Source organism: Lissotriton vulgaris, chromosome 12 (assembly GCF_964263255.1).
Source record: "Lissotriton vulgaris chromosome 12, aLisVul1.2, whole genome shotgun sequence".
Classification (NCBI taxonomy): Eukaryota; Metazoa; Chordata; class Amphibia; order Caudata; family Salamandridae; genus Lissotriton; species Lissotriton vulgaris.
Window position 1 is genome coordinate 767532073 of NC_141700.1, and position 19693 is coordinate 767551765.

Below are 19693 nucleotides of genomic sequence, written 5' to 3' on the forward strand. Positions count from 1 at the left end.
ACGGTCTAGTCTGCTTTCTTCAGGAGTAGAAGGATCTGACCTGTCTGGAGAGATTCTGGAAAATTCCTTGAGTGAGCGAGGAATTGAAAACAGTGAGTAGAGGTGAAAGAACTTCTCCAGAGAGGGCATTGATGAAGGAGGGTAGGACACCATCTTCGTTAGAGGTAGCATTGGAGAAGTTGGGTATGTCAGTGACTTATCTGAGAGAGAGGGTTTTGAAGGATGACCACTTTGAGATGGAATGGGTGTCAGAGAAGAAGCAGGCCTGGTCTTGGCCATTTGTTGTCAGGGTTTCTGTATTTTTTAACAGAAGGAATGGTTGATGGCTTTGCTCTGGTCTGTCGAGAGTAGGACAGGATGCTATGGTCCCCGGGGTTAAGAATGCCTAGGATGTGGGAGGATAGGAGTGCGAGCCATGTTCAAATTCAATTCAAATATACTTTATTCGGCTTTTGAAAGACAAAACCATAAAAGTTCATGATAAATACAATTTACAATCTATATAAAAACATTTTAAGTGACTAGAGTACAGTAAGGAAGGGTCCCTGACATAAAAAGTTATTTTCCGCTACAAGGTTATGGCAGTATCAAAGGAGTTCGTGGTTTAAACACAGGAGTTCAAGATTAGCCTTTGTTATATGTCCAGATATTCAGGGGGGAAAGCCCGGGATTATGGGGTAAAAGTCATGTAGGTCCCATATTGATATTGGGCCATCTCTTAGTTGAGGCGAACAGGTTTTCAAATAAGGTACTATGTTTCGGTCCCTAAATCTCACGAGTACCAGGTCCCCCACAACGTCTTTGGGAAGAGAGCCCAGCCAACCAACCCTTCTAACACTCCTTATTACTCCGTATAGATTAGGAGGCAATGGTCTATTTTTTGACAGCCAGAATTTGGTTTTATTGATTAGATCATATTGTCTCTCACTTTTTCCCGGTGGGAGAGAAGGTACGCCCGCAAGGATGCACACATATGGGGCCGCTTCCGGAGGTAGATGGATAGAATTAATTTTGTTTTGACCTACTCTCGGTGCGGTCAGCTGTGGGAGGGAAACTTTAGTGGGGAATTTAGGTGTTTGTTGCCTTGAAGCAGTAGGGCCAGTGGGTTTTATTTGATGCCTTTTATCCAGCACAGGTGGTTTTGAGCCTAGATGTGTAGGAGAAGTCTTAGGGCGATTGGGTGTAACACTGTGTTTACCAACCAGCGGGTTTAAGAGAATGGCTTTCTCTATCTCGGAAAGCCGTTCCCCTAACAAGTTCATTTTTTCTAGTAAGGGTGCTATCATGGAACTAAGCAGTTGTTCGATAATGGGTATTATTTGCAGTTGGGAAGGGGGTGCTATGGCTTCTGGAAACTCCACAGACGGAGGAATCATTGGGGAGTTTGCAGTGGATGGACATAGTTTTTGAATTGTAGGATTATTTCCACCTTTAGTGACATCAATATTTTTCCTTTTTGTAGATGGGATCTGAGGGGACTCATTGCTTTGTGTATTCGGACTGTAAGATTTATTAACAAATATGGGTGAGTCTAGAAGTGTAGGCTTGTGTGAAAGTAAACTCACATTTGTGGGCAGAAGAGGAGTTTCTAAAGAGGCATATGTGGTTTTGCAAAGGAGGTTCAGCTCATCTAACAGGGAACACGTTTGCCCACTGCTGTCTACGTAGGAAAAATGATCAACCTTGGTGGTCATGATGGTATAGGAATGTAGGACCTTAAAATGTGAGAGAGTCCACTAATAGGAACACAAAATACTTACAGGGGGTCTATATCTATTATATAGTATGCCTAGGAGGTGGCAACCAAGGGGGGTGGCCCGTCCCGTCCTTTTCCGGCCTTTGAGGGCCGTGGAGGGCCCGCCCTTTGCCCGGGCTTCGCCCCGGGCTATGTCCCGCGCGCGTCCCGCGTCGCGGGATTAGGAGCTAGATTTAAAACACTCCAGACAGGGGGGCGGGAACGCCGAGGGAAGAGGCAGCAGCTGGTGAGCACAGAGACTGCTGGACCTCGCAGTCCCTCGGCGTGTGCAGCAGTCTTTCCCCTGAAAATGCCCCACTCGATTTTCCTAGCGCTGGCAGAGCGCACAGGTCCCACGTCGTCCCTTCAGGCACAGAACCCTCTGTGAGCGGCACCCGCGAAGCGGGGGCCGCGATAGGTAAATGAATCACCAGGCAGGGGGGCGGGAACGCCGAGGGAAGAGGCAGCAGCTGGTGAGCACAGAGACTGCTGGACCTCGCAGTCCCTCGGCGTGTGCAGCAGTCTTTCCCCTGAAAATGCCCCACTCGATTTTCCTAGCGCTGGCAGAGCGCACAGGTCCCACGTCGTCCCTTCAGGCACAGAACCCTCTGTGAGCGGCACCCGCGAAGCGGGGGCCGCGATAGGTAAATGAATCACCAGGCAGGGGGGCGGGAACGCCGAGGGAAGAGGCAGCAGCTGGTGAGCACAGAGACTGCTGGACCTCGCAGTCCCTCGGCGTGTGCAGCAGTCTTTCCCCTGAAAATGCCCCACTCGATTTTCCTAGCGCTGGCAGAGCGCACAGGTCCCACGTCGTCCCTTCAGGCACAGAACCCTCTGTGAGCGGCACCCGCGAAGCGGGGGCCGCGATAGGTAAATGAATCACCAGGCAGGGGGGCGGGAACGCCGAGGGAAGAGGCAGCAGCTGGTGAGCACAGAGACTGCTGGACCTCGCAGTCCCTTGGCGTGTGCAGCAGTCTTTCCCCTGAAAATGCCCCACTCGATTTTCCAAGCGCTGGCAGAGCGCACAGGTCCCACGTCGTCCCTTCAGGCACAGAACCCTCTGTGAGCGGCACCCGCGAAGCGGGGGCCGCGATAGGTAAATGAATCACCATTCATTCAATGAATCACCATTCATTCACAGAGCCATGTTTCTGTGAGAAGAATGCATCAAGCTTGTGATGGAGAATGAGGTTGGCGATGTCAAGAGTCTGGACTTGTGCTGAATGTGCAGTAATTAGTTTGAGTTGAAATCTGTTTGGTAGTTTGAGGGAGTGTCGTGGTTTGTACGATGTGTGTGTGTTGTGAGGACGTGATGTTTTTGAGTGATGTAGGTCTGGGTGCGATTGTTGAGAAGGGGCATGTGTGGGGTGTTGTGCTAGGCAAATATCAGTGTGATCATACCAATCTTGTATCCGTGAACACTCACACACATGCTACATAAGCACATGTCACAAACACTAAAAGGTGTGTGGGTCTCCGGGACCTGCCACTAAACCATTACAAATACCCACAAATACCCACACCTCCACAAAATGCAAGTCAGTGTCCCCAATCTACAGTCTATGTACAATCAGCATGAACATGTATTTTAGGTATGCATTATTTTATCTTACTCCCACCTTAATTTAGTCTCCCTCCCGCTAGCTGGTTCTAAGCTCCCAAGCTTTCCCATTCGTGGAGCTTGTCTAAGACTCCTTGCATCTTCTCCTTTTCTCCTCATATTACTCGAAGTGTATTCTGAAAGTGGTTCCGATAACCAGGCATAGCACAGTAGGTGATGGTGGGTTAGGCGCTCCATAGCGGTACAGCCATACAATAAGTACCACAGGCGCTCCAAGGATGGCGAGGATAGGAGATGCTCTAAATGCAGCTTAGATACCTACGCGGATTGTCGAGCCACAGGTGGTGGCTTCTGGGAACCCGCTGTGAATGTATTCCATGATGAGAACCCTTCCAATGTCACACAGTATGGTGTTTCAGGAATGCTGAACAAAGGGAGTTTGTTCTGAATTGTGATGTACAGCAGAGGGCATCAGGTTGCGTGGAACAAGGTTAAGTTAGTATGAGGATTGGGCGGTCAGAACAAATGCGCCCCGCATGGGTTTTAGAGGGTGTGCCCCCCGCAACCATGTGCATTTTCTGGATGGCCCTGTGTGCTTTGTTCCAGTGAGCTTGACAGTCATGCAAAGTACACAGGAGAGGTTATCTCTGTTTTCATTCTTTGTCTCAATCAGAGTTTACCACTTGTATAAGGAGGGGCACCCAAAATGTATCACGATTTTTCACCATTTTGAGTAAGCAGCTAAATCCCTCTCAAACCAAGTTCTGTGTTGACTGACGGTGGTAGCAGTGTAAGACTAGTCAGGACAGAGGCCTTTTTACCTGTACCCTTGTAGGGAGACAGCCATCTGCCTCTCTCAAATGACAGGTCATTTCACTGCCCATAACTGGGGTCTTTTGACTTTATTAGGTCTGATACTTGTACGAAGCATTCCATCATTGTTGTGGGATGTGCGACTCACGAGTGGACGGATGAATGGTAAAGGCCATGGAATCTCATGCGTGTGTGCTGCACAAAAAGATGGTTCCCCTTGTGCGAAGCTGGAGATGTGCATCTCGGGCACCCCTGGCACCCAGGCTGCAAGTGCAATCTGAGTGCTGCTCTCTTGAAACTTGCACCTGGAGGATTGGGGTGGATTCCAGTCTCAATGGAGGTTTCCTCTGCCTGGCACCCACGTGCCTTGGCAACAAGGGAAGAGTGAGTCGTGGGTTAATGCACATCACACCTATACCATCTGGAACTGACCTGACTAATGCCTCTGGAAAGAGAATCCCTCAAAGTCTGTCCAGCAACAGCAGGATGCACCTACAGGTGCCATATACAAAATGAGAATGAAAAAGGCCGCAAGCGTTATCCAAACAGATCCACCTCTCTGGTCTAAAGCACCAACTAAAGTTTCAACACGCAATGTTTGCACATAATTCATCTCATCTATTCCTCAAATCCCATCACCAACAAGATCCGACCCACAAACATAAGTACTTCTGGATGACAGAAGTGTACGCACCCCAATGTCCTGTTGGGGAGACAGTCTAGGTTACTCTTGTCCAGGGAGTAGTTAAGGGCCCAACTGACCCCTTTATAAGTGTTTGCGGACAATGGGATACCCCCAATGCTTCCCAAGTAGGATACACTACAAACATACATGTGACCAACCAGGCATTCTAAGCCTGGTATCAACACATATGTCCTATCGTCACCCTCTTCTACATCACTGATATGGTTAAACGCTGCACAAGTCCGCAGAGACATGACCAGAGCACCTCTCTGGCCCTCACAACACCCAATGCTTCCCACATACGTCACACTAAAACAGACTCTCCCAGCCATTCATATCAGGATGGGCTGCCACATGGCCACCAGCACTTAGGGCCATGCCACTGGTACGAGCATCCTCTAGAAACCATGCCGTACAGTACACCAAGCCGGTCTCCACCCCAGCCCTCAACTCCAAGGGTGCCACAACAGCCCTGCCTGCTCACCTTCTGCTTGATCACAATGTGCCTCTGCTCCATGTCCCTCTTCTCACGCGCAGTCTCCAAGACCATCTGATGGAGCTGAAGAAAAACACATAGGATGCAAACATAAGTTATGACGACAACAGGACACAGCAGGGTCAAAGGCAGCTCAATTTCGGGACACAGCAAGGAAGAAAATTCTGTGAGTCCTCCAACAGAGAGGTCCGCAGGAAGTATAGGAGAAAACAAGACCGCATTATGTGGTACGGTTGATTGAAACATGTCCAGAATAGCACATTACATGACATGTTATCCAATTAAAGGAAAACTTTACAGTATAGTCCGTGGCATTACTTCTTCGCTATAGTCACGTTTTAGTACATATAGGTATTGATTAAACAAATATCTCAACACTTTATAAATATGGCATTTCTCAAGAAAGAAACTCCCCACAATAAACAAACACTAATAAAAGTATTTTAACATGTACTGATTAGGTCTTGCTTGCAAGCCCAGAGCACCATTTTAACAGTGACTTTTCTACCACCCAGAGTAATATACTTTGAGTTAAACACATACACTGTGCACGCAGAAGAACAAAAATCTACATATGTTGATGCTTCAACATGTTTTGGCACAATGTTTTGAAATCTGTCTTCAGGATCCCAGTGTTGGGTTGATTCTGTGTTCACTGTGTGAGGCTTCTAGGAGTGCATGTTAAAATAAGGGAGTCTCTGGTCAGGGGAAATCCAAAACAAGGATAATAAAAAGAGAGCGGGCTGTCCCACTCAACTAGCAGTCAAACTCGGGGCAGCCCTTCGAGAGAATAATGGTGAGGGAAAATAATAAGAATAAGGAAACTCCATAAGCTTCAAAGGGCCTTCTTTATTCTCTGGTGCCCACCCAAATGTCTGACCCACTGCAAAGGAATTCTAGAATATCCTGCAGAAGCCCTGCAATTTACTGGAATATCCTGGAGAAGCCCTTCAATTTACTGGAATATCCTGGAGAAGCCCTTCAATTTACTGGAATATCCGGCAGAAGCCCTGCAATTTACTGGAATATCCTGCAGAAGCCCTGCAATTTACTGGAATATCCTGGAGAAGCCCTGCAATTTACAGGAATATCCTGGAGAAGCCCTGCAATTTACTGGAATATCCTGGAGAAGCCCGGCAATTTACTGGAATATCCTGGAGAAGCCCTGCAGTTTACTGGGATATCCTGGAGAAGCCCTGCAATTTACTGGAATATCCTGGAGAAGCCTGTAATTTACTGGAATATCCTGGAGAAACCTTCAATTTACTGGAATATCCGGCAGAAGCCCTGCAATTTACTGGAATATCCTGCAGAAGCCCTGCAATTTACTGGAATATCCTGGAGAAGCCTGCAATTTACCGGGATATCCTGGAGAAGCCCTGCAATTTACTGGGATATCCTGGAGAAGCCCTGCAATTTACTGAAATATCCTGCAGAAGCCCTGCAATTTACCGGTATATCCTGCAGACACCCTGCAATTTACCGGGATATCCTGGAGAAGCCCTGCAATTTACTGAAATATCCTGCAGAAGCCCTGCAATTTACTGGGATATCCTGGAGAAGCCCTGCAATTTACAGGAATATCCTGGAGAAGCCCTGCAATTTACTGGAATATCCTGGAGAAGCCCGGCAATTTACTGGAATATCCTGGAGAAGCCCTGCAGTTTACTGGGATATCCTGGAGAAGCCCTGCAATTTACTGGACTATCCTGGAGAAGCCTGTAATTTACTGGAATATCCTGGAGAAACCTTCAATTTACTGGAATATCCGGCAGAAGCCCTGCAATTTACTGGAATATCCTGCAGAAGCCCTGCAATTTACTGGAATATCCTGGAGAAGCCTGCAATTTACCGGGATATCCTGGAGAAGCCCTGCAATTTACTGGGATATCCTGGAGAAGCCCTGCAATTTACTGAAATATCCTGCAGAAGCCCTGCAATTTACCGGTATATCCTGCAGACACCCTGCAATTTACCGGGATATCCTGGAGAAGCCCTGCAATTTACTGAAATATCCTGCAGAAGCCCTGCAATTTACTGGGATATCCTGCAGAAGCCCTGCAATTTACTGAAATATCCTGCAGAAGCCCTGCACTTTACTGGAATATCCTGAAGAAGCCTGTAATTTACTGGAATATCCTGGAGAAACCTGCAATTTACCAGGATATCCTGGAGAATCCCTGCAATTTACTGAAATATCCTGCATAAGCCCTGCAATTTACTGGAATATCCTGCAGAAGCCCTGCAATTTACTGGAATATCCTGGAGAAGCCTGTAATTTACTGGAATATCCTGGAGAAACCTGCAATTTACCAGGATATCCTGGAGAATCCCTGCAATTTACTGGGATATCCTGGAGAAGCCCTGCAATTTACTGAAATATCCGGCAGAAGCCCTGCAATTTACTGAAATATCCTGCAGAAGCCCTACAATTTACCGGGATATCCTGGAGACGCCTGCAATGTACCGGGATATCTTGGAGAAACCCTGCAATTTACTGGGATATCCTGGAGAAGCCCTGCAATTTACTGATATATCCTGTGGAAGCCCTGCAATTTACCGGGATATCCTGGAGAAGCCCTACAATTTACTGGGATATCCTGGAGAAGCCCTGCAATTTACTGAAATATCCGGCAGAAGCCCTGCAATTTACTGAAATATCCTGCAGAAGCCCTGCAATTTACTGGGATATCCTGGAGAAGCCCTGCAATTTACTGGGATATCCGGGAGAAGCCCTGCAATTTACTGGGATATCCTGGAGAAGCCCTGCAATTTACTGAAATATCCTGGAGAAGCCCTGCAATTTACTGAAATATCCTGCAGAAGCCCTGCAATTTACTGGAATATCCGGGAGAAGCCTGCAATTTACCGGGATATCCGGGAGAAGCCCTGCAATTTACTGGGATATCCTGGAGAAGTCCTGCAATTTACTGGAATATCCTGGAGAAGCCTGCAATTTACTGGGATATCCTGGAGAAGCCCTGCAATTTACTGGGATATCCTGGAGAAGCCCTGCAATTTACTGGGATATCCTGCAGAAGCCCTGCAATTTACTGGAATATCCTGGAGAAGCCTGCAATTTACTGGGATATCCTGGAGAAGCCCTGCCTGGAGAAGCCCTGCAATTTACTGGGATATCCTGCAGAAGCCCTGCAATTTACTGGAATATCCTGGAGAAGCCTGCAATTTACTGGGATATCCTGGAGAAGCCCTGCAATTTACAGGGATATCCTGGAGAAGCCCTGCAATTTACTGGGATATCCTGGAGAAGCCCTGCAATTTACTGGGATATCCTGGAGAAGCCCTGCAATTTACTGGAATATCCAGCAGAAGCCCTGCAATTTACTGGAATATCCTGGAGAAGCCTGCAATTTACTGGAATATCCTGGAGAAGCCTGCAATTTACCGGGATATCCTGCAGAAGCCCTGCAATTTACTGGGATATCCTGCAGAAGCCCTGCAATTTACCGGTATATCCTGCAGACACGCTGCAATTTACCGGGATATCCTGGAGAAGCCCTACAATTTACCGGGATATCCTGGAGATGCCCTACAATTTACTGGGATATCCTGGAGAAGCCTGCAATTTACTGGGATATCCTGGAGAAGTCCTGCAATTTACTGGAATATCCTGGAGAAGCCTGCAATTTACTGGGATATCCTGGAGAAGCCCTGCAATTTACCGGGATATCCTGGAGAAGCCCTGCAATTTACTGGGATATCCTGCAGAAGCCCTGCAATTTACTGGAATATCCTGGAGAAGCCTGCAATTTACTGGGATATCCTGGAGAAACCCTGCAATTTACTGAAATATCCTGCAGAAGCCCTGCAATTTACCGGGATATCCTGGAGAAGCCTGCAATGTACCGGGATATCCTGGAGAAGCCCTGCAATTTACTGGGATATCCTGGAGAAGCCCTGCAATTTACTGATATATCCTGCGGAAGCCCTGCAATTTACCGGGATATCCTGGAGAAGCCCTACAATTTACTGGGATATCCTGGAGAAGCCCTGCAGCTTACTGAAATATCCGGCAGAAGCCCTGCAATTTACTGAAATATCCTGCAGAAGCCCTGCAATTTACAGGAATATCCTGGAGAAGACTGCAATTTACTGGAATATCCTGGAGAGGCCTGCAATTTACTGGGATATCCTGGAGAAGCCCTGCAATTTACTGGAATATCCTGGAGAAGCCTGCAATTTACCAGAATATCCTGGAGAAGGCTGCAATTTACTGGAATATCCTGGAGAAGCCTGCAATTTACTGAAATATCCGGCAGAAGCCCTGAAATTTACTGAAATATCCTGCAGAAGCCCTGCAATTTACTGGGATATCCTGCAGAAGCCCTGCAATTTACTGGGATATCCGGGAGAAGCCCTGCAATTTACTGGGATATCCTGGAGAAGCCCTACAATTTACTGGGATATCCTGGAGAAGCCCTGCAATTTACTGGGATATCCTGGAGAAGCCCTGCAATTTACTGGGATATCCTGGAGAAGCCCTACAATTTACTGGAATATCCTGCAGAAGCCCTGCAATTTACTGAAATATCCGGCAGAAGCCCTGCAATTTACTGAAATATCCTGCAGAAGCCCTGCAATTTACTGGGATATCCTGGAGAAGCCCTGCAATTTACTGGGATATCCGGGAGAAGCCCTGCAATTTACTGGGATATCCTGGAGAAGCCCTACAATTTACTGGGATATCCTGAAGAAGCCCTGCAATTTACTGAAATATCCTGGAGAAGCCCTGCAATTTACTGAAATATCCTGCAGAAGCCCTGCAATTTACTGGAATATCCGGGAGAAGCCCTGCAATTTACTGGAATATCCGGGAGAAGCCCTGCAATTTACTGGGATATCCTGGAGAAGCCCTGCAATTTACTGGAATATCCTGGAGAAGCCTGCAATTTACTGGAATATCCTGGAGAAGCCCTGCAATTTACTGGAATATCCGGGAGAAGCCTGCAATTTACCGGGATATCCGGGAGAAGCCCCGCAATTTACTGGGATATCCTGCAGAAGCCCTGCAATTTACTGAAATATCCTGGAGAAGCCTGCAATTTACTGGGATATCCTGGAGAAGCCCTGCAATTTACTGGGATATTCGGGAGAAGCCCTGCAATTTACTGGGATATTCGGGAGAAGCCCTGCAATTTACTGGGATATCCTGCAGAAGCCCTGCAATTTACTGGGATATCCGGGAGAAGCCCTGCAATTTACTGGGATATCCTGGAGAAGCCCTACAATTTACTGGGATATCCTGGAGAAGCCCTGCAATTTACTGGGATATCCTGGAGAAGCCCTACAATTTACTGGGATATCCTGGAGAAGCCCTACAATTTACTGGAATATCCTGCAGAAGCCCTGCAATTTACTGAAATATCCGGCAGAAGCCCTGCAATTTACTGAAATATCCTGCAGAAGCCCTGCAATTTACTAGGATATCCGGGAGAAGCCCTGCAATTTACTGGGATATCCGGGAGAAGCCCTGCAATTTACTGGGATATCCGGGAGAAGCCCTGCAATTTACTGGGATATCCTGGAGAAGCCCTACAATTTACTGGGATATCCTGGAGAAGCCCTGCAATTTACTGAAATATCCTGGAGAATCCCTGCAATTTACTGAAATATCCTGCAGAAGCCCTGCAATTTACTGAAATATCCTGGAGAAGCCTGCAATTTACTGTGATATCCTGGAGAAGCCCTGCAATTTTTGGAGAAGCCCTGCAATTTACTGGGATATCCTGCAGAAGCCCTGCAATTTACTGGAATATCCTGGAGAAGCCTGCAATTTACTGGGATATCCTGGAGAAGCCCTGCAATTTACCGGGATATCCTGGAGAAGCCCTGCAATTTACTGGGATATCCTGGAGAAGCCCTGCAATTTTTGGAGAAGCCCTGCAATTTACTGGGATATCCTGCAGAAGCCCTGCAATTTACTGGAATATCCTGGAGAAGCCTGCAATTTACTGGGATATCCTGGAGAAGCCCTGCAATTTACCGGGATATCCTGGAGAAGCCCTGCAATTTACTGGAATATCCTGCAGAAGCCCTGCAATTTACTGGGATATCCTGGAGAAGCCCTGCAATTTACTGGGATATCCGGGAGAAGCCCTGCAATTTACTGGGATAGCCTGGAGAAGCCCTGCAATTTACTGAAATATCCTGGAGAAGCCCTGCAATTTACTGAAATATCCTGCAGAAGCCCTGCAATTTACTGGAATATCCGGGAGAAGCCTGCAATTTACCGGGATATCCGGGAGAAGCCCTGCAATTTACTGGGATATCCTGGAGAAGCCCTGCAATTTACTGGAATATCCTGGAGAAGCCTGCAATTTACTGGGATATCCTGGAGAAGCCCTGCAATTTACCGGGATATCCTGGAGAAGCCCTGCAATTTACTGGGATATCCTGCAGAAGCCCTGCAATTTACTGGAATATCCTGGAGAAGCCTTCAATTTACCGGGATATCCTGGAGAAGCCCTGCAATTTACAGGGATATCCTGGAGAAGCCCTGCAATTTACTGGGATATCCTGGAGAAGCCCTGCAATTTACTGGGATATCCTGGAGAAGCCCTGCAATTTACCGGGATATCCTGGAGAAGCCCTGCAATTTACTGGGATATCCTGCAGAAGCCCTGCAATTTACTGGAATATCCTGGAGAAGCCTGCAATTTACTGGGATATCCTGGAGAAGCCCTGCAATTTACCGGGATATCCTGGAGAAGCCCTGCAATTTACTGGGATATCCTGGAGAAGCCCTGCAATTTTTGGAGAAGCCCTGCAATTTACTGGGATATCCTGCAGAAGCCCTGCAATTTACTGGGATATCCTGGAGAAGCCTGCAATTTACTGGGATATCCTGGAGAAGCCCTGCAATTTACCGGGATATCCTGGAGAAGCCCTGCAATTTACAGGGATATCCTGGAGAAGCCTGCAATTTACTGGGATATCCTGGAGAAGCCCTGCAATTTACTGGAATATCCTGGAGAAGCCCTGCAATTTACTGAAATATCCTGGAGAAGCCCTGCAATTTACTGGAATATCCTGGAGAAGCCCTGCAATTTACTGAAATATCCTGGAGAAGCCCTGCAATTTACATAGCTGTTTCGAAAAGCGAAATGTATTCCAGTAAGGCTACAGTTGCATGTGTCACGTACACTCCACACGCCTCCTCTACACACTAACGCAATTCAGTGAGGTGATCCGCATCACTGCACTGAAATTCAAAGTCACGCATTATAAAAGCGCTGCCTCAGCTGTCACAAGGAGGGTTGCTATAGCTATGCATTTTACAAGCTGCAGTGGTAGCGTGATTTGGGCGCTGCTCCCGGCAGGCTTGGGGGCCCTAGCTGAGCTCTGCCTGCATAGTGCTACAATGTAACACTATACACCCGATGCAGGCACGGCATTATCAATCACGTCAGGATGGTCAGAGTCAGTGCCCAATGGCACACACTAATAGGGGGGTCCTTCTGCCCCTGCTCTCACTTGCGGTATGAACGGGCGGGTGTTGGCAGTTTTCATAAAGTTTTGGGCCCGACCCCACCGGCTCGCTGTCTAGAGAACCACCTACTGGCATATGCGGTTAGCAATCATGAGGATCCGTGGGGGCTCGGTTGCCTTCTTTTACTTTCTAGGCATTTGGGTGCATACGCCGCACTTGATAGTTCAGGCCTTGCTGGTCAAGGCTTTTATCCTCAATCCGCGTGAGCCAGGGTAGTTAGGTGGGGCTCTGTGCACGGGGCGCAGCACGGCAGAATATCAGTGCCCAGGATGTCGCCACTTAATAGTTCCTGAGCACTCTGAGGGCTCTTTATCAAAAACACAGGAGGGAGGTAGAGCAAAAAAGTTGGATTCGTGCTCCACAAAGATACTTAAATAAACACAAGAAATCCAACACTAGAGTGGGGGAGGAAGGAGAGAGAGTGATCAATAGATGTTGAAACACTCAGTGTTTTGTAAAATGCCCCTCACACACCAAAAGGCCACTTGGTGTCATGCTTCATCATCGGGGTCTTCGCACCCCTCTATCGGGATGCGGAGTGCTGCGACCTACGGCTACGCGGGAGCACTTATAGTACTGACTATGTGAGGTGTACAGTGTGTGGGGTATGTCTATAAGTGAGTGGTGGGGTGTGGTGAAAAATTAAAAAGTACCTGGCACATGAGTATGAAAGAAAAAAAATGTATTCTGAACTCTGGCTGGTACTGTTAAAAGAAGTGCAGAGTGAGGTCTAGTCTGTTGTATTAATGAACAGGACCTCTGGTGTGCGTTGTCGTCGACATGTTTCGGAGGCAAGCTCCTTCTTCAGGACGGGGGCACGACCTCCCCACCTTACTCACGTCTTATTTTATATAAAAATGTGTATTTACAAAAAAGTGAAATTAAGTATATAGGCTAAGTGTGCCTACAGCGGTCTGCTACAAGCACAATGACTTGTGAAGCTTGTTTGTTGGCTTCATGAGCAAAAGGACGTCAGGGGTGTTGCTTCAATGGCAATATAGACAGGACGCTGTGATCGCTGCCTTACCCCTCACGCTAAGGCACTCTGAGGGCTCAGCATCAGGGTTTCACCAGTCGTTCCTCTCTTCTCTGGATGGCGCCGGCAGGCCGAGACGCCCGTACTCTCAAGGCAGGTCGTCGTCTGCTGCCTGGCACCAGAGTTGAGTTCCGAGCACAGTGTCGGGTGAGTGCTCAAATACACGTTTTTGGTTTCTCAAGTATTGATTACATGATATTAAAATCATAGTTTGCAATTCAGGAAATATTGAACTGCTTTACTGAATATTTGATCGTACTGTATCGTTATTTTATTGTGTGGGTAGTGATTTGCTTCCCAGTGGGCACATGAGAGCTTTCATACTGAAGCTTGAGCTGGGCCCAGGTCATGAAGACGTGAACATTTGCTATGGAAACTGACCTGGGCCCGGCTAAGTTATTGCCTGAGATTTTGGTTACAACATTCCCTCCAACTCACACGGCTCCACCGTGTGACACACAATATTGGTTCCCATCACACAGTCTCCCGGTGAGGAGCTGATATCACACGGTTACATGGAAAACCAGCTCAAAACCACTATATAGTGATTTTCCAGCTCGCTATCGGAGGCTTTATACTGCAGACGTCCATTTAGCGGTGTGAAAACACCCCAGAACATCGGCACCGGCCCAGGCAAGCTTTGGTTTTTTTTTGGGGGGGGGGGGGGGGGGGGGGGGGGGGAGAGTAGGAGTCTTTGGGGGCAGAGGGGTTGAGTTCAAAAGTGCCTCATAGGTACTTCTCTGAACGAGGCTCCACCCCCTCCTCTTGAAGAACCTGTGTGAGATTGTTCTTCAAGTTGGCAGGTATGCTACAATAACAGAATTTTCTCCGGGTCCAGTCAGCACATGCCCCAAGTCACAAATCTGGATTTGAACGCACTTTCGAGTCCAAACCCGCACCATTAATTGGTGATTTCATATTTATTTCCACTAAGGTTTGCATGAATCAGTAGATAGTATACGAGAGGCCGACACACAAACCTTACAGAAATACTGAGTGCATAGGAAATTTGTAATAAAAAGGTTTTTTTTGTTGTTTTTTTTTTATAGTGTGTCCTGTCCACCAAGGAACACAACCACAGATAATGCCCGGCCGCGGTATCAAGGGAGACATTTACACAATAAAATGTACACAGCTTACACTCCAATGCAGCTGTTTCAATATACTAAGAGTGCATATATAAATTGTGCTAAATCCTATTCAGCTCCGCTTTTCACACAATAAATTCAAAACTTTCTGGAAGTTGCCTGTCGGTGGGCCCACCTATGTTACATTTGTATAAAGGTACGATCCAGTCACACGGGCACTAGTGCCCTTCCATTTCTGGTGCTTTCCAGCAGTTTGAATATCTTCTTAGAGTTTCTCGATGCTCAAATGAGTGTAATTTCTGATATATATATATGATTCCCTTGTCTTCATCGCTTGATTTTGCTTGTGAGAAAGTGTCATTCAATCGTTGAATGTCACTCATAATTACACTGAAATCATGGAAATTTCACACATAAGCAATCTTAGACCCTGGCAGCTATGGACTTCGGAGTACAATCAGTGTACCCAATCAGAAACCAGCAGGGTCTGCAATAGCCTTCAGTGGCGTCCTGTGCTGGGAGCCAATAGTGAAAAAGAACAGTTGATGGACCAAATGTTGAACAATGTCATACATTCACCCAAATACAGAGATCTGGGCATAAATCCATCGTTTTTTTTGCTCCCCATGCCATTCCAGTTTAAACCCAGCCATATGCAAATCAGTCTTGACCCTGCACCCAATGGGAACTGTCAAGACCGAACTGCCAGCCCAGGTCCTCCCTGGACTGGAAACAAGCATTCAAGGACCGGTTTCTGGCTTTCAGCCCTCATCAGTCAGGATAGCTTGACTCTAGTGGCATGGAGAGCACGGGACTCACGTCCGAGCATACCCGTCCCACTTGGGGTGACAAATGCAAAAAAAAACAGTTGATGGACAGAATGTTGAATAACTTCATGCATTCATCCCAGTACAGAGATCTGGGCCTAAATCCATCGTTCTTTTGCTCCCCATGCCACTCCAGGTTAAACCCAGCGATATGTAAATCAGTCTTGACCCTGCGCCCAATGGGAACAGTCCAGCCCGAACTGACAAGCCAGGTCCTCTCTGGACAGGAAACAAGCATCCTAGGACCAGTTTTGGGTTCACCCCTCATAAGTGAGGCTAGCTTGACTCCAGTGGCACAGAGAGTATTTGGGGCACAGACTGCGGATTGAGGCCTGTCCAGTATTCCACCTCCAGGCCACCCACCTACCTCCCCACAGTCCCCTCCACCAGAACAGGAATCTGCGTCAGCACTGTGCATGCAGCGCCTGGCGGGTCAGCGGGCACCAGAGGCGGAAGTTCAGAGAAAAACAGGAAGCAGACGAGTGAGAGTTCAGCAGAAAAGCTTCAGTGTCTGAATTTACTCACACTTTCCAGGGCAGCCGCTACCCTGGTCCCGCCCACCTGCCCCAGCCAAGCTCACTGTGCGTGGACTGGAAAAAGAGGAATGGAGACGTATTTCCGGTTTACAGGAGGTGACCAGGGGTCTCCTTGTCACAAAGACAGCTCATTTCCCGTGCATGCTTTCCTTTCACAGACCTCTGGTGTGTGGCGCGGGGCTCAATGTGTTTGCTTGAACTTAAACAAGATTTCAAGGCAGCTGGACTTATGCGACTCTGCGGCCAGGGCTTTTTATTTTATTTTTTGCATGATGACAGTTTGCCGCACCTGCCACATAATTCATAATCTGCCAAATAATCTGCAAATTTCAACAACAAAAATTGTTTCGAGCTGAAACGGATCAAAAGTTACTAAAAAATAGCCGACATGTGTTTCTGTGCAGTGGAGGGTCCCTCGCAAAGGTAAACTGGTCATCTTTTAGTTGACTCTTTCTGATTTTTTGTTCTTAAACTGGTAGTAATTAGGTGACATATCTGCCCAGACAGTATTACCACGTCTAAAAAAATTACAAAATAATGAATATGATCAAAAAATGAGCCGCATTACGTAGCATAATTTGCCTTTTCTTATCGCCGAGTTTAGTGCTCCCTGCCGCATAATTCAAGTGGCAACCAACGGTCCTTGGAACGCACTAATGCGGTAACCGAGCTCTGGACGGAGGGGGCCTCGTGACACGCAGTCACGCGGTTTTCCAGAACATGTTTCCACTCAAACATCCTTCAGACCACATGGGACACACATTCCGCATCTCAGCACAGATGTGACTTGGCTCTCAACACAACAACCACGAAGAAACACTGCACACAACGACTGCACTGAACACAACGCCCATGCTAAACCCAGCACTGACCCAACTACTGCACTGAACACAACTCCCACGATAAACCCAGCACTGCACACAACGACTGCACTGAACACAACTCCCACAATAAACCCAGCACTGCACACAACTACTGCACTGAACACAACTCCCACGATAAACCCAGCACTGCACACAACTGCACTGAACACAACTCCCACAATAAACCCAGCACTGACCCAACTACTGCACTGAACACAACTCCCACGATAAACCCAGCACTGCACACAACTGCACTGAACACAACTCCCACAATAAACCCAGCACTGACCCAACTACTGCACTGAACACAACTCCCCCGATAAACCCAGCACTGCACACAACTGCACTGAACACAACTCCCCCGCTAAACCCAGCACTGCACACAACGACTGCACTGAACACAACTCCCCCGCTAAACCCAGCACTGCACACAATGACTGCACTGAACACAACTGCAACGCTAAACCCAGCACTGCACACGACTACACTGAACACAACTCCCACAATAAACCCAGCACTGACCCAACTACTGCACTGAACACAACTCCCACGATAAACCCAGCACTGCACACAACTGCACTGAACACAACTCCCACAATAAACCCAGCACTGCACACAACTGCACTGAACACAACTCCCACAATAAACCCAGCACTGACCCAACTACTGCACTGAACAAAACTCCTACGGTAAACCCAGTACTGCACACAACTACTGCACTGCACACAACTACTGCTCTGAACACAACTCCTACGCTAAACCCAGTACTGCACACAACTACTGCACTGAACACAACTCCCACCCTAAACCCATCACTGCACACAACTACAGCACTGAACACAACTCCCACAATAAACCCAGCACTGACCCAACTACTGCACTGAACACAACTCCCACGATAAACCCATCACTGCACACGACTGCACTGAACACAACTCCCACAATAAACCCAGCACTGCACACAACGACTGCACTGAACACAACTCCCACGATAAACCCAGCACTGCACACAACGACTGCACTGAACACAACTCCTACGCTAAACTCAGCACTGCACACAACGACTGCACTGTACACAACTCCCACAATAAACCCAGCACTGCACACGACTGCACTGAACACAACTCCTACGCTAAACCCAGCACTGCACACAACGACTGCACTGAACACAACTCCTACGCTAAACCCAACACTGCACACAACGACTGCAATGAGCACGACTCCTACGCTAAACCCAGCACTGCACACAACGACTGCACTGTACACAACTCCCTTGATAAACCCAGCACTGCACACAACGACTGCACTGAACACAACTTCCACGATAAACCCAACACTGCACACAACGATTGCACTGAATACAACTCCCACGCTAAAGACAGCACTGCACACGACTGCACTGAACACAACTCCTACGCTAAACCCAGCACTGCACACAACGACTGCACTAAACACAACTCCCATGCTAAACCCAGCACGGCACACAACGACTGCACTAAACACAACTCCCACGATAAACCCAGCACTGCACACAACGACTGCACTGTACACAACTCCCTTGATAAACCCAGCACTGCACACAACGACTGCACTGAACACAACTTCCACGATAAACCCAACACTGCACACAACGATTGCACTGAACACAACTCCCACGCTATTCCCAGCACTGCACACAACGACTGCACTGAACACAACTCACACGCTAAACCCAGCACTGCACACGACTGCACTGAACACAACTCCTATGCTAAACCCAGCACTGCACACAACGACTGCACTAAACACAACTCCCATGCTAAACCCAGCACGGCACACAACGACTGCACTGAACACAACTCACACAATACACCCAGCACTGCACACAACGACTGCACTGAACACAACTCCTACGCTAAACCCAGCACTGCACACAACGACTGCACTGAACACAACTTCCACGATAAACCCAACACTGCACACAACAACTGCACTAAACACAACTTCCACGCTAAACCCAGCACTGCACACAACGACTGCACTGAACACAACTTCCACGATAAACCCAACACTGCACACAACGATTGCACTGAATACAACTCCCACGCTAAAGACAGCACTGGACACGACTGCACAGAACACAACTCCTACGCTAAACCCAGCACGGCACACAACGACTGCACTGAACACAACTTCCACACTAAACCCAGCCCCACACACAACTACTGCACTGAACACAACTCCCACGCTATTCCCAGCACTGCACACATAGACTGCACTGAACACAACTCACACGCTAAACCCAGCACTGCACACGACTGCACTGAACACAACTCCCGCGATAAACCCAGCACTGCACACAATGACTGCACCAAATACAACTCCCACGATAAACCCAACACTGCACACAATGACTGCACTGAACACAACTCCCACGCTAAACCCAGCACTGCACAACACGACTGCAATGAACACAACTCCCGCGATAAACCCAGCACTGCACACAATGACTGCACTGAATACAACTCCCACGATAAACCCAACACTGCACACAACGACTGCAC

At 47.8% G+C, this 19693-nt stretch overlaps 1 protein-coding gene across 1 annotated transcript in view; it reads right to left on the minus strand.

Moving 5' to 3' along the window:
• The window catches only part of ACAP1 (ArfGAP with coiled-coil, ankyrin repeat and PH domains 1), a 268661-nt gene that overhangs the window by 53059 nt on the left and 195909 nt on the right, over nt 1-19693 (minus strand). Inside the window, exon 9 of the mRNA XM_086946090.1 lies at nt 5279-5353. Within this exon, the coding sequence (XP_086802216.1) occupies nt 5279-5353 (75 nt within the window). The remainder of the gene's footprint in view (nt 1-5278; nt 5354-19693) is intronic.